Raw genomic sequence first — 21,806 nt, 5'->3', positions numbered from 1 at the left:
TTTCCTCCTCTTGCCACATTTCCTGGCACTGCTCCCCTGCCACACCGCGTGGCGCAGGCAGGACTGGCATGGCCTCAACGTGCCTGCCAGGTTTGTTCTCTGTCTTCTTCCCTTTCCAACTTATTCCCTTATGCCTGCTCCATGGATTCAGTTCTGCAAATTACAAGAGCTCCCCTACCCCCAACGACAGCCTGGATTCAAGAGACCTTCAATCTACCAGTTTGTCTTCTTCAGAGAGGAGTGATGCTACCTCGGCCCACGATGTGTCACTCCCCTTGCTTTTTTCCATGATAATTGTCCTCTGCAGTAAATTAGGTTATCTTCCTCATTCTCCTTTCCAAGTTTAGCTTAAGAGTCTCCTCTGAAAATCTAATTTTGGCACATATTACATATACTATCAAATATTAGAAGTATTAAGCTGTAAGGCCATGACTAAACATAGGATATGGGCCAAGCTTCACCTGAGAACAAAAGACATTCCTGAGCCAGCAGTAGCCTCAACTTGAATAAACACTGGATTCTCTTATCAAGACCCCATCCCCTTCAAATCTCTGTTTATACAGGACTGCCATTTAGCTGGTAATGCTTTGAGTCTCAATAGAGAAATTATTTAAGATGTCACAATCAAATGTATGAATTAAAAGCAAATACATCATGGAAGTAAAGGCAGCATTGGTGCCTCCTGAAGTATTTGTTCAAAGGAATAATGTCTGTGAGCTCCTCACAGTAGTGTCCTTTCTCTGCCATTCTCCCAGAGGTTATGATCAGAAAAAGCGGGGAAAAAGCACCAGCTAATTCTGCAATAACGTTGCCACATGATGTCGACACCCAATTTGCACGGTCTGTCTGCCATTTTACAACAATCTGCCTTCCCATTTATGAATCGGCATCACATCTCAGCCTTATCTGCCCTCTTTTCTGCATTAACCACTTCATTTGTGACTAATGGCATACGCGCGATCGTTATCGTTCTAATTTATTCCAAGTTTAAGATGAAGGGATGGATAAGGCGCAAGAGACAATAAGTTGTAAAAGCCAGCGTGATGCCTGATGCCTGAGTTAATGAGGCACATCTCTTTTTTTTCTTTCTTTCTTTTTTTTTCAAAAGCAGAACGCACGCTGATTGAGAGGGAAGGGAAGAAAACTGAGATGCCAGTTCAGAGAAGAGAGCAGAGAGGGAGGGTGAACCAGGCTTTTCTTTTCTGGAAATCAACTCTCAATGGAGATCTAAGATCATCAGAACCTTGAAATTGAAGCTTGCAGAGTATTTGGAGATGAGGACTGACTAAGGCCTATGAAAGAGACACTGACTCACAATGGATGTAGCAGAACCTTTAACTGGAGAGTTGTGAATGATAGATATGCGACGATTAAGTAAGCGTTACCAGCATGAAACGTAGGTCCTCAGGTATCTTAAATTGGAAATTTTAAACATTTTTAAAAGATAATGTTTTTCTAAGATACTGTTTTTGCACCACATGCTCAGGTTTCTCTTGATTTGCCTCAGTAGCTTTGATTTAACATGATAATTTGACAGATTGGCTGATAATAATAATAATTTTTATCTTTTATGTAATTTTAGGCAAATAATTAAACATGCTTTCTAAAAAAACAACTGAACACTTTGAAGGAATTTCCACTTTCCATCATACCACATTTAAATGTGCACAAATCCTCTCATATGAATGTATCAAAAGACTTTATTATAACCCGTACTCCAAAAAGTGCTAAATGAGTTGCACGTCTCAGTTTCCGAGTTAAGAAGGATAAATGTCTTCATGTTTAGCTCTTTTATGTGACTTTATGAAATCACAGAGCCTTTATCAAAGTGTCCTCAGGTCAGTCATACAATAAATACAAAGATTATAGATGTCATACAGGTAGGAACTTCACCTAATTAGCCAGTATTCCATCAACTTTCTCATCTCAGGCATTGAAGCCACTCCCAGCCACACAGTGCATTAATTAAAGGTTTATTACAACACTGTCTTGCCACCTCTCAGCAAACAATCTCAGTCCAAAAAAACAGAGATACTATCATGTACTTCAACAGTTAACAGTATATATTGAAAATATCTGCAAAGTATTCCCTGATGTTTTCTTTCAATATCCTGAATTGCAATCCAGTAGTTCACAGCAGTTAAAGTTACCACCATATTCAGGCATTCATAGTATTTGGTAATGGTTTAGAAAAGATTTCGATTGGTTAAATATTTAAAAGTTACCGTTTTTGCCTGAACTCAATAGTACTTGGGAGTGAGTACTAGAACATCAGTCATCATTCATCCCAGTTATTTCTCTGTGATCTGCATCGGCAAATAATGTTATTCTTCCTCTGTCCATAAAAGCTTTGTCTTACAGTTTCAGGAACCACATTTCTGTGTGTGTGGATTTATAGATGCCTCATTATATCAGTTTTAAAATATTTAGTATGTAGTAAGGGCACCATATTTAGAATGATTGACCATAGGCAGCCTAAAGACACAGTACATAAACTAGCAATGAACAGCATTCATTGGTTTAGCAGTTATTCCCATCCACAGTAGAATGAAAAGCTGCTCTCAGGAGTGAACATAGTGTCTCGTAATGTGAACACACAGGATCAGTCTGTCTCTCAGGCCTCCTGGGCAACATATGGAGCCCTCCAAGTTAGTGTTCAACTTCCTAACGGCTATTGTTGAGAGTGGCGCACCAAATGCGGCCCTCAGAGAGCTAATTAGAAACCCTTGCATACAAACCTTGTTTGGAAGTTGCTTTGGGCTGCACCAGCTCAAACCAAGACAGGATCTCTGCTGCCTGGAAGATAATAAACAGAATCTGCATATAATGCCAACATTTGGCATCCTTCAGCAATGGCCAAGCCTTTTGAGACACATTAGTCAAAAAAGTTTGGGCAAAACATCTGATTATTTTATTCTGATACAAAAAACTATTGCATTCATCCATACATTTTTCTTTTAGTATTCTGCATCCTGAAATCCACATAAAAGGTCACTCTCCAGTGCTTCAAACTTGTGATTTGTAACAGATAAAAAGCCCCACATAAGGAATCCCTACAATAGATATTTAGCTGCCGAGTAATTAAGCTGTATTAGACTTCATTCATACCTGCCAGAGTGTAATACCACAGTGTTACACAGTAACGCTTTCAATTAATGAAAATGTCTAAACCGGCATGCATCTGGGATCACTATGCGGGGTCTAGCTCGAGTGTATTTGTCATGCGCTGTAAGCCAACACAATTACATGGACCTAACAGTAATTGCAAAGTAGCAGCTTTTACAATGATAGAAATAGAATTATCTCAACCAAAAGCGCAAACGGGTCCAGTGGGTCATGGAGGAAAAGGAGCAAAGAAGAAAAAAAGCACAACCTTTTACTAAACTGTAAATTTACGCTTCACTTTTAAGAGGTGGAAAAAATAAATAATGTCTGAAAGTGCAATGATTTCAGTGATTTAGGGGAGCTTTTGAGAAGCGTATTAGTAGAGGTGACAGCTTGTGGGAGATAGGCAGGTTGTGTTAAGAGGAAAGGATAAGAGGCTATGACATTATGTCTGCAGGGTTAAGGTGTCAGAGTCAAAGCGTGAACCACTATTACTGGATCAATACTTCTCAGTTTTGCACTTATCTCTGGGCCGATGGTTAGCAGCAGCTTTTCTGGGTATACACAGGGACTAAATGCCAAAACTGAGAGACCTGTTTCATTTTTCTACAGCTGGAGAGAAGCATTGTAATGGGAAATGTTAAACATCTGAGCTTTTTTTCCCCCTTTAACAGTCTAGTGATAAGAAAACATTTTCAGGCTATTCCTCCTCTTTACACTCAACGGCCGCATAGTCTATTAAAGCATCCCTTTAATTTTGGATAGGTTTTTGTTTTATTACCATATAGTGAGTTTTGCTCTCTTGCTGTAATGTTTCCTCAAGGAATCTTAAGTCCATCCTTTATGCCCTAGGTATAAAAAAAAAACTTACACTCATGTCATGTCTTCTCTCGCACAGGAAAAAGGAAACACAGTCCCAGTGAGAAACAAGAAAAAGCGTGTACTTTCAAGTCTTTCATTAAAACTTCTGAAGCCTCTGAGTTAATCCTTGCTGTACGTAGAACAAAAACTCAGCATTCAACAATTTAAAAAAAAAGAAGCCAATGAAGAGAGAGGGGAAGAGAGACACAGAAAGCGAGATGAGGAGGATGGGTGAGGCGGGGGGAGGAGGACTACTGGCCTGATCGCTACATATTCATATTCCTATGCAGGCGTTATCACTTAAAAGGCTTTCTAATTACAACAACAAGACAAAAACTCCTTGGATTCTTTCCAGACCCGCTAAATGATAAAATAAGCTTGCACTCCCTCTCCTTCTTAATCTCTGCAAAGCACCTTGGAGCCTCATCTCCCAAATACAGGCGAATGAATGTGAAAATGCCATTTAGAGATGCAGGTGTGACATTTGATAAGAAACTTCTGGATTAAATATGTTCTGCTAATGAGGAACCCAGCTACCCCATCAGGGCAAACTATTGGTGGGATTGTGTGCGTGCTGATAACATTCCACACGCAAACATCCAAATTCATTATTAATAAACAGCCGCAGTCTCTCTATCACACAGAAAGTCTGGATCCTTCAGTGGAGAGACAGGGATGTTGCGTCTCATTAGGAGAGGCTAAGGAAAAGAAGGAGGAGGTACAAGCGGTGTATGTGGCAGGGTGGGGGTATCAACTGTTTTCAAATTTTGCTGTTTGGGGCTTTTTCTAGAGGAGGGGGGGAGAAAGACAAAATTTCAAAGGGTATGTTAATGGTGCATTGAATGTTGGAACAAAAGAGTTGAAAGTTTCAGGGGATCTGGCAGGGAGTGTAATACTCTGGTTATAGCTAATACGGAAAAGAGGGGATAGCAGGCTAAGCCATTGGTGCAATAGACTGGGAAGTCCCTGGCCCCAGCTTGACATTTATAACGATTTGGAGAAGATTAAAGCCGTATTACCGCTGTAGTCCATAATGTGGCTTTGTAATGAGGTGTGAGTGCATTACAGTCCTGTGAAAGTTAGCCTGTTTCAGACCTTTAAAGGAAAGACTGGTGTACTTGACTGTGTTGCGGCCATCGCCAGCAAAAGACTCTGAGGGTGGGAGCAGGAGTGAGGAAGGACTCCAGAGGCCTGCCAGAGGAAGCTGAGGCTGCCACCGTTGAGGACACGTCAGTCTAAACCAGCTTAGTTCATCCAGCCAGCAAAGTGTCTCAGACTGACAGGCAACACTTTGTTATTCGGACCAGTAACCGGAGGTCCATGTCCGCTGCCTGGAAATATTTTATATTCAAATAGAAATTAGAAATGAAATGTGTTATTTCAGGCGCAGAATGTGGCAGTGCTTTTTTTTTTTTTTTTTTTTTTTTCAAGGATGCACACAAACTCATAGAGTGAAAAAAAAAAGCTTTAGTAAGTCTGCCAGCACTGTTTAGACAATTCTTATTTTTGGCTCAGTGGCTTTTTATTTTTTCTTCTTCTTTACAGTATAGTTAAACGGATGGCAGTGGTAAATCTAAAACCAGCCACGGAAAAAAAATGAATATTCTAAGCAGCATTTCAAAGAATGCATGTGTTATCTACAAAAATAAAAAACACAGGTAACTCTGCGTTAGCATGTGCAAATGAAGGTTGCAGGTGTCGTCTGTCCGTTTAAATGCTCTTTATGATGTTAATTAGCTGTTAGCGTAATTTTCCAGCCTCCGCCATCAACCATGAGAAGTTCAGAGACCTGCTGTTAACTGAGAGTCAATGCCATGGCACCGTTTCAAGAGCTCCCAAACAGGACGGCCAGTGATAACGAACAGGTGATGGGGCCCGATGCCTATGACAGCAGGATATTGCAAAGACAATTGAATTCGTTGGGAGAAATGAATCTTCTGGACAGCATATCACATGTTAAAACAACACACACTGCATGCAATTTGCTTATGCAGGAGGGTGATAAAGTGTGCTTATTTAAAAGATAAACAAAGGGGGAATCTAGTGCAGTAAATTGTGCATGTGTGTTTATTCCTGATGAGTAACGCCAGAGGTTTATAGTCCCAGACATGGGCAGCCGTACTTTATGGCGGCTCTGTTAGCGTGATAGCAATATTTATGATATTGGAATTTATGTTGTACTGTATTCACACTGTCTGGCTGCACGTGGTGGTCTGTATTCAAATGTACTTAAGCAGATTTGGTATTTGTCCTATTTGAGTAAATGCCTTTGAATGATGTCACTTTTAGCAAAAGGTCAGTTGACTATACCCTCCATGTTTCTCACAGGAATCCAGTCTCCCAAGGTTAAATTCAAACATTCCAAGTTTTTCTCAAGCAATGAAAGCTGTTCAAATAGAAAGGAGTTTCATCTCCTCAGTCCCTGCTTCAGTTAATCTTCAACCCTCGCAATAACATTTCCACTCCGCTTCCTCCGACTCCAGACATATTTGCTCTCCCTTGCTGCTTGTGTCCTGTTAAGATTTAAACAGCAAACATAAAATGCGCAAGATAACCTGCGAAAAAGCTTTGGAGAGTCTTGACTCCGAACATTATTTTAAAGACCAGATCTGAGAGCTGCGGCGCAGCAGTCGGGAGCGATTATCTGCTGTGATCCCTCTCCGATGCACCAAAGTCATTCATCTGCCGATCCTCCAACCCCCGCGCACACATGCAGGTCCTATGCAAAGGCAGACCCCTAATCATGTCGACACCGTGTGTCAGTGCCGTGGATGAGCAAGGCCTAGAGATGAGAACGGCTCTGTAAACATGGGCAGGCAGCAGGGAGCTTCCCTCTCCCCCCACGCTGCTTGGAATAAGCAAAAGGGAAGATTTAGGGATTTTGCGGAGCCCAACTTTGTAGTATCAGCTCAGGGTCTTTTTCAACGTTTTCCGGGTGCTGCCTATGGGATATTGTTCTTAGCTTATGAAGTGCCGCCCGCCCGTTATAAGCTGTGTCTTTTGTCAATAGAATTACAATTTTGGAGCCGAATCTTCTTCTTTTCCTCTTTCTCCCTGTCACTCCCTTGGATTTAACTCTTCAGTATGTGCTACACAACACATGTTGTCTAAATATTCTGTTATTGACCTTTGCTGTTGGCCTCTAACACTCAGATAAACCAGCAGAATCTTTATGAGAAACTCTTATAATAATGCTGACGCCATTTTTCATTTGACCTCTAGATCCATAGAAGTCAACTTTTTTTTTTCCACCTCTGGCGGTTATGAACTATCATGACAGAGTTGTAAATCTGCTGTGCATCAACTGTGTGTATTCCATAAACAGGCTAATACAATTGGCTGTATCAAATGGGATGTTTATTAAAAACAGTCAGCTGTGCTCTCTCCCCTGTCAGGATTCTATTATGGAGCATGCTCCCACCCCTTGTTTTGATACAGCGGTAATTTAAAGACCGATCTTAATTGACTTATTTTTTCCGCATGTCTGTCGGAGCTTGTGCATGCACTCCAATAAGAGTCTTGTTTCTTTATTGGGCCACACACAATGTACTGAGTTCAATTTTACCATTCATAATGAATGCAGCCTCGCCATTCAAATGCAGCCATAAGCACACAGCAGATAAGAATTTAATTAAATGTAGATTAAAACCAAACAGGAAAACACACTGGCTGATAATTTTTTATCACATCCCCTGGTCATATTTTTTTCCCTCATACTTTCGACTTGTTCTTCCTTGGGCTACATCTTTTCAGCTTGCCAAAAGTGGCGAAACACCTCACACATCTCACCGTGGCGCCGTGAGATTGTGTAAAATGTAAAACGAGGGGCGGTCACACGATTAATCAGAATCCTCGTGTCTGGGGAGGATGGAGGCTGGCGGAGGATTGAGGTGGGGGTGTACAGGGGTGCAAGGAATTAGTTGCTTCATCCCAAATTTGCATCATATTCCAAAGGACAATCCCAGCACTGTAGGCAAGGGGAAGCATATCTCACTCTCTGCAGGAACAATTAAATATTTTCTACAATGCAGAATAAATGTCACCTTCAGTATCAAATTGTCCATACTTGCTAAACATGTTGTTACAGTGAGTGCCTCGAAAGCATGCCCGAGCAGAGAGAAGCCAAATTTTAGATGTGGACCACGGCTTCAGCTAACATACTGTAACACACATTCAAGAACTCTTCACCTCGGGCACTAATAGTGTGTTGAACTCCACTGGGAATACAGTGAGCAAGAGACAACTGCAGTCTTGTCAGGGATTTCCCACTATTGAAAACTTGCGCCCGGGTTCTCAGTTACACATTAAACAGAGATTGTTTTAGAAGATTTTTACACTGTTAAAATTTCCTCACTGTTGTACATTTCTATCATTATGCAAACTGACAGCCCTGGTGTTAATCATAAAGAAAAAGTGGGGTTTCTTTCTTCCCACGGAAGAATACATTAATGTCCCACCATCTGGCCTATGCACCCTATGTAGGTTATTTAATTTGCATGCAGCTTTTTTTTAAACATTTTGAAACCACTGCTGCCTGAGACAGTTTACCTGAATTACTTAAGATTAAATTTTGCATTCAGTTGGACTGTTTTAATTTTCAAACAGAGGTGACAGACTGATGTGTTCAGACTGGAAAATTACAAACCTGCATGAATCTTAGAAGATTTTGTTGTACTCTTGCAGCTGCTGCATTAGCAGAAATGTTAGAAACATGGTCTCAGTAACGTGGCACTCGTGTCATTCCTGCTACCTCCACAGCAGCCCACACCGCCATGCCGCTGCCTTCCTGCCCGTGCCCGCCTGCCCACTGCGCTGGTACTGCATCTCGGTTCCACTCTATTACCCTCACGCAGGCGATTGGCCTTTTCTGTGGGGAAAAGAGCAATTTCCTGTCGCAGTCTGTTTGATCAAGTGCTAAACCCTTGTGATCAATAGAGAGACAGATGTCGGCTCCAGATGGCCGCGTGGTGATACCTGGGGCAGCACGGGGGCTTGCCAGGACGACAGAATGGCAATGAGCAAGGGCAGCGGCTGTGCTCCCGATGCACCAGCCACCGAGACACAATGTGACAAACGCAATTAGGCCTTTTAGCCGCAGATTATTTATTTCTCTTGCAAACCGACAGAAAATTTAATTAGCACATACTTTAAGCAATATGTAGAATTACAGGGGTGCAGAGACAGAGGGCATACTGGGCGGGTTCACCAGTGACTGGTGTGTGTGTGTGTGTGTGTGTGGTGTGTGTGTGTGGGGATACTTTCTGTGTATTGCTGTGCTGTGAATACTAAATAAGCATGCTTGTAAACAAGGCCTGCTTTGCAGATAAGAAATGCATGTGTTTAAGCACAAATCAGTAAATATTCTTGAAGAAGAACACATAACTTGAGTTATCAGTTTCATTCCACATGACCAGATCAATAAATTTTGAATTCCTAAATGGATGACAGGTGCATCTTTCTGGCTCTCTGTCCTTCTGGAGAGGAAAAAAAATTAGTGCCAGCACCAGAAGGCCAAAATAGACCTTTCCAAAGAGGAGAGACAGAGAAGGAGAGAGCCTCCCATTTTTTAAACGGCAAGCATTTGCATTAGGGCTGGCATTCACCATACATCCTCAAATACACACACACACACACACGCACTCAGACACCCACCCACACATACACGCAGAATGGCCAGCCAGCCCATGTGGCATAGGGCCGGAGCCATGTTGGAGGAACCACTGAGGCGCGTGGCGGTGGCGCGCTGCTCTCTCAGGAAAACTGAGCTCGCCGCCATTGGCTCAGTGCCGTTCACCTGCTCCCGTCGAAGCATGATGGGAAGGGGGACGTGGGCCATGAGGCCACAGCTGGAGGGAAGGGAGGGGTAGGGTTTGCTGCAGTGTCCTGTCACGAGGGGTCTTCTGGTCCCATTAGCAGGGCTTGGTCAGGACGGGCCCCCAACCAGCCTGCCGCCGCAGCGGGGGCCGCAGTAAACACATGTCGACTGACCACAACCAGGACACAGGCAGCACTACCCGCAGAGAAGGAGAGCTAATAGAGTGCTCAATGGGACAAACCTGTCCAAATAAAGAATAAAGCAGAGAGAAGAGGAGAGGAGAGGAGCCAGTCAGGGTTTTCCTTTAATAGTCTACTCTGCTTTACCGTGGACAGGGAGGAGCTGACTGTGTGTGGCATCTAATGAGGGAGAACAGCTTGGTACTGTAGGAATGTGACTGGTATTGTTTCAGACTAGCACAGAACTGTGAACTGCGTTACCGACAATACAGAGTGTAAAATGTCTTCAGTTGTCATTTAATGTTTGTGGAAGAACATTTCGTTTATTAAGGGAAAATGATCATTTCTAAAAAAAAAAAAAAAATATGCACAATCTTTGCATCTTAAAACTCATCGATAAACAAAATAATGTTTGTGTGTAACTCGTTCTCCATGTAATTTGAAAAATATATATTTGTAATTGAAATGCTCATTCTGATGGAGCAAATATAGCTGCTAATACACATTTCTATTTTCTTCCCCCTCAAAATGATTACAACACCATTACCAGGCAAACACCCCTCTGCCAGCCGCTATCGTTCTCAGTGAGAAGCTGCATGAGTCTCCAGAGACCAGACAGAGAAATGTCTTTTAATTTCAAAGTGAAACATTTAATTTTCACTCACTAAAACGTTTGCCGAATCACATCTTTGCATCATTTTATTCCAATTGCTTTTTTTTAATGTCTTCAAACAATTCATAAACGGGTGTTGAATGACATTGTTCAGTGTGGTTGGTGTTCTGCTTTTATCTCTTTGTTGCCTGTGAATGTATACAGTAGAGACGGCGGCATGTATGAGGTTCCCCTGGGAGGACTTTTTAATTTGTGGATTCTGACCCGCATGCCATTCGCTCAAGGCCATGAGCTCTCAGTGCTGACTCTATCGGCAAAAACACTTGATACTAAAATTAGTCAGGACACTTTAGTGCAAAATGGTAGACATCTGTTAGGGGGTACAAGTCTATACTCTGTCAACATGTTTTTTTGAAGAATATTTATCATTTTGGAGAATTAAGAGATTGCTTTGCCTGCCACATTCCAGACTTTTGAAATATAATGCAGTCAAATATTTTTTTAAATGACAACAAAAAATAATTATTCATGCATGCTTGACTGCTGTCATCACATATATACAGAAAAAGCAGACTACGAAACACCTGACATTATTTTCTGGCAAAGATCAGACAAAAACGGGGTCAAAAGATTGCCTTTTGATCTAAATGCATTTCTCGTGAGGATGAAATCTTTAACACCCACCTGCAAAGATGTATGGGCGCAGACTGGCGTCTGAGGCGTCTTTGCGTTATAACAGCAAAGCATCCAGAGCTGCAGCTTGAGCATGAGAAGAGTGCCTCCTTGTGGCTGAGAGAAAACATGATGCAGAGGAGGTGGCAGAGAGTTAAAGAGAGGGAGAGACACAATCTGTGTCAGAGCCTTAGTGAAATAATACTAGAGTCAGCTAATTCTAGTTTAGTGTACCGTCAATAATAGTAAGCTTGTTTGACCCTATAAACGATGTTCCTGCTCGAGTCTAACTCAGCGTTTTCCTTTCTGCTGCTTACTCGCTGTGGCTCAGGGATGTAACAGCAGGTCTGACACCCATGGGTCAACCTAATGTGTCAAACTCATATGATCCCCAAACAATCCAAACATTTCATAGTATTTCGCAAGAAGGATTTATTTATCGTTCGTCATTGTTCGTCAATACAGATATCCATCCACCTTTCGTGACCGATACTTTCACAAAATCCAGAAAAGTTGTCAAGGAAGTTGTTGATTGTGTCAAGTTGAGATTTGCTCCTTCTTTGTTAAAGAAAGAGAGGTGGCTGTTAACACCGTGCAGCTACTTGATATTCGAAGGTGCAAGCAGCTTGTTCCCATTTGACCAGGAGGAGCTGGAGCTGATTTGAAGACAAGAAGAGTAGAGGTCTTTAATTACAACCTTCTCTGTGGCTTCAGGCACCGCTGGCCTCACTTCACAATTGAGACCAGCAGTTAGTGTAGCACCAATAAACAGAGATGAGAAATTTAAGGAGCCATGGAAAAAAAGGTAGGATCCACATCAACATTCGCCTTGACAAAGGGAAATCTGAGTTTCGCATTGAATCAGGTATCGTATACTTTATGATACTTTTGCTCTTTAGAGCAAAAAAAACAAAAACAAATGGCCACAGCACTTATATATGAGTATACCAAACAGATTCTGCTCTCAAGCCCCTCCATCTTTCAAACTGCACTGAGGTGCTTTATAATACATGACCCCATGATGCTTTCAGATAATGCCAATGGGCCAGCATTAGTGTTCCCAAAAGCCACATTCAACCCCTCCCGAAATATGTGGCTGCAGTGCAGGGAGACTGTACTCCAGAGCTGTAATGGCCTCCGCAACGGTAATGTGTTTGGACAGATGGGAGAGGCGAGTGCTGATGTGCTTAACTACGCATTTTACAGCTAAACTATTAAAGAGTTGTGCTGTTTACACACCAACATTTGAATACCTGTCTTCAGGCCAGTTTAATTATCCAGGCCCTTCTGTTATTTCTGCTGCTTTGTTGTCTCTCAGCTTTTGCACGAGGCATGAGAGATTTGTTTGCAGCTTCATTAAGATATGGTGGTGGTAGCGGTTTGCAGGAAAGAAAAAATTGCTCAAGTATCTCATTCTCTTTTCTCCCAGCCTCCCCCATACAAACACAGATACAGTACACATCCATTTTCTTATAAAGTCATTTAAAGTGAGAAAATTAAAAAAAAATAAAATAAAATTGCCCTGTGATGCCTGCACTTTGAAATCTCTCGGGGCTTTAGGCAAAGGGGAGGAGACACACGCCCCCAGTCCCTGCGATTCATCCTGAGACGTTTGATTAGTTTATGAGTACTTATAGAGAGGGAAAGGGTTTGCATTATAATTTTGTTTCATGAATTCCTTCATGTGTTCATCTTCAACTGCATGTTCAAATAAACCATTAATCAAAGAAAAGAGAGGGAAGAGGGCATTTAGCCAGCAGAGCCATAGTCTCAGGGCCTCAGTGAGCCGGTGGATATGGTGTTGAGAGACGGTAGGAAGCAATGGTTTTTAATTATCTGGACTACGTACAGGATGCCGTTTTTGATTGTTTTAATGAGGCAGCTGGCCTATTGTCTCCCCTTAATTCCTCCATTGTTTTTAGAATATGTCATAGTTCTTTATTCTTTTATCAGGTGCTCTGCAGGAGGATTTAGACAATAGCCTTCATTCCAACTGCATTGGCCACTGCACAAAGGCAGCTCACACTGCAGACAGTTAGCAGGCAAACAAGTGCAAATCACAAGCTGCACTTTTCCCGGCCTTTTCCCCAGTTTCCCAACTTAACGGTTTTGGTCGCTCACTCTAGCTCTTGACCCCCACCTCCACAACACCCCCCACCCTCAATCCTCATTCATGCCATTGTCACCAGTGGCTCACCTGCGTTTCTGTGATTTAAATCACCTGTCGTGAAAAGGCTGTCGGAGGCAAATAGCCATGACAAATCTTTCAAAAGAACTCCTTCGTCTAATATTTGTTTTTGTCTGATGCCCAGCTGACGCCTCCATGCAGGCAGTTTCCGGAGCCTCGAATCTCTATATGTGCATATTTCTGCACACTAGCTTTTTGGCACATGTCAGTTAAATGTGTTGTGTGTGCAGATGTGGCTGCACGGTTTAGTTCTGAAGGACCCCAGTGAAATAAAGCTGTGCAGAGGATGATTCATTTCAGAGCAAAGCCAGAGTGTAAAAAAATAATGTGCACAATTTCTGTAAAAATGCTTAAAACCTGATTGACTTCAGATTCCATTTCTAATGATAATATAAATGTAGTTTAAAGAACACTCCTGCAGCTTGGTCTCATGCATCATTACTACCCTGTATTGGCTGACTGAGCTGACTGTGACGAGCAGAGTGCTGCCTCAGTGTTTTGTGTGGCTCGGTAAATCTGGGACATGCAGTCCTAAAAGTCACTTCCAGCATCCTCACACACAACAGATGGATCTGTAGCATTCTTGGCTGAGTAGCTGCAATCTGAGTTCATATTTCGCTGTCAAAATGTAGTTAAACATTTTCATCGTTCTCCATATGATCTGCTTTATTTCAGCTGAGGAGAGCATTCAGTATCTTTGATTTGGATTGATCCAAACAACACTGATTTGTATCCGAGAGTCAAAGCCTTGTTCATAATTCTCTTTGTAAGCTGAGCGTGTCTGAACTACTCTAAGAGATCCTTAGAAAGGAGAGAAACTTTTGTGGCTGTGACTGCGATATATTCCTCACCATTGTCAGTTGCAGTTTGTATCTACCTTGATGGTAACTTCGGCAGACAGTGGAGAAGAGTTTCGTTATTTTAATTAGGAGATAAAAATTCAAAGGGTCTCTCCAGGCAGTGTGTGGTATGACAGAATCAAAACGATGAAGTGGAGCGGCCTGAAGTGCGCGTCTCGTCACAGCAGATCGGCCGACAGATAGGCACTGCTCTTTAAAGTGGCGCCTACAAGCACGCGCCCATGCAGTCACACACATATGCACGCTCATGAGTTGGAAGTCTGCACACAAATGGGACTTTGAAAGATAGCATATTTTAATACCATTTCACTGCTTTGACGTGTTTTCTCTGCTCTAATTTTCAGCGTGTAGCCAACAGATCTGAGAGGATTTAATCGAGACACAGTGCTGAAATCTGAAGCATTCTGTTTTGAATTGATATAATGAGGCAATTTGTTTGAGAAACTTGACAATGTTTCCTATATAATGCATGGTAGTGTGAAGACATGATAGCTCTGTCTCCAACGACCACTTTTCTGTTCTAATAAAAAAGAAACATGGATTGTTTTCACACAGAGCCTCACTCGTGCACTTTCATTGTGCCTACGGGGCAGTTTTAAACCTGGTGATTCACAGATTTTGTGCAAACATAAGTAATCAGTGCTCCACATGTGCTGGGGCTTTCTAGCAGCGTCCCCCTGCATTCACGCCTCTCCTCAGGACCCTCTTTATTCCACATCAGCCAGGCCTCAAATCACGTCCCCTCTCAGCCTGACACTCTGTCGGTATGTTTGCACATCTTTGAAAGCCAACAGCGTGCTTTAATTAATTGTCCGGCTTTCCTCAGAAACAATGTCCTAATTCTGCCATTTAGAGGGAGCATATCATAGTTTGTTGTTATCTCCTCAGCCAGATTTCTGTAAATAGTCATATTAAAAACTTTAATCTCTTCAATGGAAAATGAAGTGCAGCTGCAAAGCCTGTCATGTGCTGAGATAAATATTATCTAAGCTAAAACCTTCACTCTCTCCCTTTACCCCCTCCCTCCTTCCTCCTGGCCCCCTCCCTCTTTCTCTGACTTAATGAATATGTTCAGAAGATTTCAGAGGAATGCTTAATCCCAAAACACAACAATCTAATAATGTTGAGGACCTGTCTCTGCGTTGTAGCTGACAACAGCACTTTAGGCTACAGTTTACCCCAGCTGGTGTAAGACTTTGCTTCTGGGTATGAGCGCCAGTAGCCTCGAAAGGCGTTTGAGTGACAGTAAAAAAAGAAGGGCATGATTTTTGCAAAAAAATTCTGCAAAGTGAGAAACTGTATTTTCATGGAAGATGTGCACTTACTGACACAACAGCAACATAATATTGTAGCACATATATATACTGTATGTACATATAATATGGTGTTTTAAAACCAAAACACAGTCAAGTATATTTCACTCCTATGTGGTTTTTCACTTATGAAAGCAACTTGTTTCACACTTACGTAACATGCCGGTGAAGTATTGACAAGTTGTGCATGCCATTTGAGGTGCAAACAAATCATTTCCACCCCTGCATAAGCCCTGGCATTCAAGACTAGAATAAGGCATGTGTGTAGGCACTTTCTTCCCTTTCGCAGCAAACATTTAGATGTCTCTTCTTTCTCTGCTTTCTCCAGGTGGCCAACTGTGGTGCACCACCACTAAGAACATGATGGAGGGCGAGGAGCTGGTGGCGTTTGCGGTGGACTTTGACTCGCGCCTGCAGGCGGTGAACCACATGTCTCTGAGCGAGGGCATGTATCCAGCCAGGCTGCTGGACAGCATCCAGCTCCTGCCTCAGCAGGCCGCCATGGCTTCCATCCTCCCTACTGCCATCGTCAACAGTGAGTGTCGGCGCATGCACCCACACCAGCGCACATAAGAAAAGCTGGAATGCTTTTGTTCAGACATGCACAATCGCACGCACGTTTTCTTCCCTACTGTCTCGCACCAGCGCCGGCCCACAGCCTGCACTCAGTCACCTGCTTAACAAGGAGCGTTGTCTCCGGCAGGCGTAGATTAACCCAGATGAGTTTCTGCGCTGGAGATAAGAGCCATCGACCTTCAAGTTTTGGGTTCACATAAACACACAGAGGCTCAAACTAATGTGTTAATTGCAAAATACACGCCTCATGCAAATAGTGTGTTTGTTTACTTAGTGAGGGCTATCTGGGTTCAGCTCAACAGGGAGGCTTCTGTAAGCAGATGGTCCAGTGTTTCTTGTTTGCCCTTGAGAAAGGGCACCAACCCAGTGGTAGCAGCGCAGCGATAGGCTGCAGCCGAGGATTTGGTGGAAAAGCCTTTTAATGCAGGCTGAGAGTCAGAACTGGAGGAGTATAGAAGATGAGTGTGTGTGTGCATGTATATGTGCAAGCTTTTTATCTTTAAAATGTATGTGTGTAGATTTGAAAGCACTGTTTGTATCCTAATATCCTGTTCCCTTTGTCCATCTCTGTGTCCCTCCAGAGGACATCTTCCCCTGTAAGGCTTGTGGAATCTGGTTTCGGAGCGAGAGGAATCTACAGGCCCATCTCATGTACTACTGCAGCGGGCGGCAAAGGGAACCAGAGACAGTGGTGGAGGACAGTGACAATGCACCCCACCAGACACCCAGTATCTGCCCCTTCCCACAGTGCACCAAAAGCTTCTCTGGAGCCAGAGCCCTGGAAATGCACTTAAGCACCTCACACAGTGGTAAGTGGCAATGTCATGGCCCCAAAAGTTGAGAGAAACTATAAACTATTTTAGCGCAACAAATCTCGCAGTTTTTTTTTTTTTTTATATATAATGGCTCTTGCAGATATACATATATATACATATACATATCACACTGTCAGCTAGCATAGTTGACAGTTTATCCTTGAGCAACAAAAAAAAAAGAAAAGAAAAAATCTAGTGGATGGGAATAAGCTTGGCATAATGCATGAGCATTTGATGGTTTCTACAGTTAACTCAAAAGGAGAAGTGGGAGGTGAGATTCTGAGCATTTCTCCCTTTTATCTCTCTCACAGGTGTCAAAATGGAAGAGAGCCTCCCTCCTGGCACCAGCTTGAAATGCACAATCTGTAACTACACGGCAGATTCTCTTATTACATTCCAGCATCACATCATGTCTCACCTGTCACAGGCGGCCTTCAGATGCAATCACTGCCATATCAGCTTCCAGAGCCACAGGGAACTCTTACAGCATCAGGACTTACATGGGCACGGCAGCAAACTTCACAGGGAAGGCGATGGCACTGAGCTTTCTCCCAGGGGGCCTGAGGAAAGCCTCCAGCAGCAGCAGCAGCAGCAGCAGGCCCGCGTAGAGCTGGCCAACAGGAAGGATGCTCTACTGGGAAGTCCCAAAGGGACCCTCAACAAGGACACCAGCACAGACGGAGAGACTGACAAGGCTGAGAAGAAACCCATGCTGTCTGCTCAGAAGGGAGAGGCCCACCCAGGCAGCAAAGCCAGTTTTTCTTACACCAGGATCAAATCTGAGCCCTCCAGCCCCCGGCTGGCCTCCTCCCCTGTGCAGCATAACATGCCTACATTTCCCATGGGCCCATTCTTGTCTCAGTTTGCTTTCTCCCAAGACATTTCAGTAGTCCCACAGGCTTCAGAGATTCTGGCTAAAATGTCAGAGCTAGTTCATCGGAGGCTGCGCCACGGAGGGAATAGCTACCCCCCTGTCATCTACAGTCCTCTTATGCCCAAGGGAGCAACCTGTTTTGAATGCAATATCACCTTCAGCAACCTGGACAACTATTTGGTCCATAAAAAGCACTATTGTAACAGTCGCTGGCAACACATGGCAAAGTCTCCAGACTTTTCCGCCCTCTCAGATAAGGTACCAGAGGCAGTAAGCCCCAACAGTGGTCACAGTTCTGTTAGCATGTTGGCTGGCTGTCACCCAACAGAGGCTGACAGCCACCTCATGCAGTCTGCTTGCCTGAACTCCAATGTGTTGGACATGATCAATGCTGGGGCTAAAGGGTCTGATAAAGATCTACCAGGACAGGTGAAGAAGGTCTCTACCCCAACTGGGGCCGAGGACAGGCTCAATGGCAAGCAATTGGAGGGGAAAAGCCCCACTACAGGTTTGGTGGAAAGTGATAATGATCCAAACAAGACAACATGTGATGCCTGCAATATCACGTTCAGCCGTCATGAGACTTACATGGTCCATAAGCAGTATTACTGCGCCACGCGTCATGATCCCCCTATGAAACGCATGTCCACCAACAAGGTGCCCTCCATGCAGAGAACCATGAGGACCCGCAAGCGCAGGAAGATGTATGAGATGTGTCTCCCTGATCAGGACCACCAGAGGCCCCCTATGGGTCAGCCAGGTTTCCTCGGAGTTCCTCCCATGAATCCTTGTACATCCCAAGAGGCTGTGGAGAGCCTAGCAGACCGCTTCCACCCCCGCTGTGACATCTTTCCAGGTATGGTACCGAAACATCTGGAGGCCTCTCTGACAGTCACAAAACCTATTTTGACTCCCAAATGCAACACAGTGGAGCAGCAGGAGCTGGATGCCCCCATTGATCTCAGCAAAAAATGTTCGCCAGTCTCTGACAAGACGTGTAGCTCTCCCAAAAGACTTCTGGACTATCATGAATGTGCAGTGTGCAAGATAAGTTTTAACAAAGTGGAGAACTACCTGGCACACAAACAGAACTTTTGCCCTGCAACAGCTGCTGCTGCGGCTGCTGCGGCGGCTGCTGCTGCTGCTGCGGCTGCTGCCACCACTCAACAGCCACAACAGCAGCAACAACACAATGAAAGTGGCACCCTGGAGCCTAACGTGTTCCCAGATGTGAAGAGTGAAGGAAATAACAACCCAGATGATGGTTATGATAAGAGCCCTGGCAAATGTGAGAAGAATGGCACTGGTAAGGTGATGGTGCAGAATGGAGGCATGTTCCCCCCTCACCTGGGGCCAGTGCCAGGACTCAAGGCTTTTACCGAGCCCCAGCTCATCCCATCAAAAGATGAGAACAAGAATATGTTTCTGTCCCACTGCCTTTATCCTGGAGCAATAAAGAAGGCGAAAGGTCCTGAGCAAATATCGCCGTATTTTGGGATAAAGCCAACCGATTATGTGACTGGGGGACCAGTGATGCAGGGAGAGGCAGGTGAACAGGAGCAGGGCATTAACGGCGGAGGAGGGGTTGCTGGAGGAGGAGAGACAGGAACAACCAGAGACCTGGGTCCCCAGCCTGCTGCTAACGGCTGCCCCAACCCTGGCAAGGAACCTCTTCCCCTCCTGCCCAAAAACCGCGGCATGGTTATCGTCAATGGGGGTCACAAGCCAGAGGAGCGTTCGGGTACAGCCCTGCCGCAGCAGGAGAACCAGCCCCAACCAGACAGCCAACCCTCCAACCCTTCACCTACGTGGGCCACTGAAAATCAGGCCGACTCCAATGAGAACATGTCACCCGGCTCCAGGTCCCCAAGTGAGGAGGCAGCACCTACAGCCAATAAAGGCATCAACGGCTCTGGAAGTGGAAAATACTGCCGCCTCTGCGATATCCAGTTCAACAACCTATCAAACTTTATTACCCATAAGAAGTTTTACTGTTCATCACATGCTGCAGAGCATGTAAAATAAGTTGAAAACAAGACGCGTTCTTCTTCTTCTCCTTCACAGACCTTTCCTCCTGACTTTTCCTCCCTTTTTCTCCTTTGTTTTGGTACACTGTCGTGTCTGGAATAGTGCATCATGCAGTGCTAAATGCTGCTTGTGGACAATCAAGAGAAGCTTCTTCTTTCATTGTTTTAAGACTTAAAAATGCAAAAACCATTGGTTAAAAAAAAAAGAAAAGAAAAATGAATTAAGAATAATATTGGTGCCACGTTCACATTAATTTATTTTACAATCAGTATTAATAGGAGTAGTGATCTTAATTTAAATTCAAAATGAAATTTATATCAGAGTTGTTTGTAATGTTATTGTATAGTCATTCTTGTGTAGCACACATCGTTTACACTGTAATGTAGGCTCAATGAAACAATAGACAATACAAAAACGAGATGCATTTTAGACACAAAAATAGCTACTGAGGCACTTGTGTATTCTTATTTGCTGTACCAGTTTCCTTATGCTCAAAATGTCTCTTGCAGATTGCTACTAAAGACTTTTCGGACTTACGAATCACCATTTGGGGGTGATTGCCAGGCATAAACCTGCATCTTACATTTTGGCATATATACATGGCTTTGCATACATATGTGGCTGTTTGTCCCTGTCTCTTTTCTTCAATTCAGATGTGGATGTTTTCATGAGGATGACAACATTCTTGTATAGTACTCGTATTTCTGTTTGATGATACACTTTGGTCTCCCTTTTTGAAATTTGCTCTCAATGCAATACTTTGTAAATGAGGGAACGTTACTGAAAGCAGTATTATGAAATGGGGACTGTGCATATAATTATTTGTTACCCCATAAGGGAAAGGGAAGGAAAAAAAAATTTAAAAAAAAGAAGCAGCTGTACAAGAATTAAGTTTATTGCTGACGAACAAGCTGGGCGGGAGGTCAGTGGGGATACTGATGTAAAATGATCATTCCAATGTCCTGATTATGGGAGAAAATGTTTCTTAAAACGTTGTTGCTATGCATGTATATGGATGGAATTAAATTCCAGATCTGTTGGAAATTTTTATTTTGATGTGGTGTCATAATTAAACTTAAATCCTCAGGATAAACCAATGGCCTCCAGTCTTTATTTCAAACATTTGTAAAGTATGCACATCAGCATAGATCCTATTTTCTTTTCCATTTACACCATGTCTGTTTGTGATGTAACTCAAATTTATGCAAGTAACAAATGAAGCTGATGCAATGAAGACAGAAGAACTGAATGTACCTTTGCTTGTGGCAGAATATAAAGACAGAGTTAACTGAGATAAAAGCATTGAGTTGAGCAGTGACACGCGTGTGTGTCTGTGTATTTGTGGCCTTTACAATGATAAGGAATAATGTATTAATTTTTTTTTGGCACTGGCCAATCAGGTGGAGACCCTGAAATAACAAGTTGAAAGATAAGATGAATCTAAGACAGAAAATATTTCATCACACTGAATACCCCCAAGTTATCTCCCATTAAAAAGCTTCCAACGAAGCAAAGCTGTGCAAAAATATGTTCTAAAATGGACTTCTTGATGAACCTTAGCAGAGATGTAAGACCATCTCTACACACTGCTGCAGAGAAAGGTAAAAAGATAACGGGAATATTTCATTGAATATTTAAAACATATTCAACTCCTTCGCAGCCCATGTCTGGGGTTGCGCTTCCATTTTGGCCACAGGTCACATGCTCTGCGGTTTGGCTTGTCGCTGGTTGACGAGCTTCCTCAGGTGCAGAATGATGGCAGATGGCTTCTTGTAGATCATTTGCCGGTCTGCTCCTTTTATGTGAAGGTGATTGGCTGATGGATAGGATTCCTTCAGAAACCTCTTTTGAAGTTTCGCTACCATCTGGTGCAGGGAGAATATGATTATGTTACTAGAGCATTGTTC

At 43.3% G+C, this 21,806-nt stretch overlaps 2 protein-coding genes across 2 annotated transcripts in view; one reads left to right on the top strand and one right to left on the bottom strand.

The window, feature by feature from the left end:
* Positions 1 to 21,154, top strand: part of zfpm2a (zinc finger protein, FOG family member 2a) — a 113,706-nt gene extending 92,552 nt beyond the window's left edge. Inside the window, exons 6-8 of the mRNA XM_075464859.1 lie at positions 15,935 to 16,141; positions 16,764 to 16,991; positions 17,309 to 21,154. Coding sequence (XP_075320974.1) covers positions 15,935 to 16,141; positions 16,764 to 16,991; positions 17,309 to 19,896 — 3,023 coding nt within the window. The 3' untranslated portion in view covers positions 19,897 to 21,154. The remainder of the gene's footprint in view (positions 1 to 15,934; positions 16,142 to 16,763; positions 16,992 to 17,308) is intronic.
* The window catches only part of LOC142379696 (uncharacterized), a 26,588-nt gene continuing 24,922 nt past the window's right edge, over positions 20,141 to 21,806 (bottom strand). The window contains exon 11 of the mRNA XM_075464860.1: positions 20,141 to 21,764. Coding sequence (XP_075320975.1) covers positions 21,597 to 21,764 — 168 coding nt within the window. The 3' untranslated portion in view covers positions 20,141 to 21,596. The remainder of the gene's footprint in view (positions 21,765 to 21,806) is intronic.

The sequence above is a fragment of the Odontesthes bonariensis genome, chromosome 5, assembly GCF_027942865.1.
Source record: "Odontesthes bonariensis isolate fOdoBon6 chromosome 5, fOdoBon6.hap1, whole genome shotgun sequence".
NCBI lineage: Eukaryota > Metazoa > Chordata > Actinopteri > Atheriniformes > Atherinopsidae > Odontesthes > Odontesthes bonariensis.
This window is presented reverse-complemented; position numbering and strand designations above follow the sequence as displayed.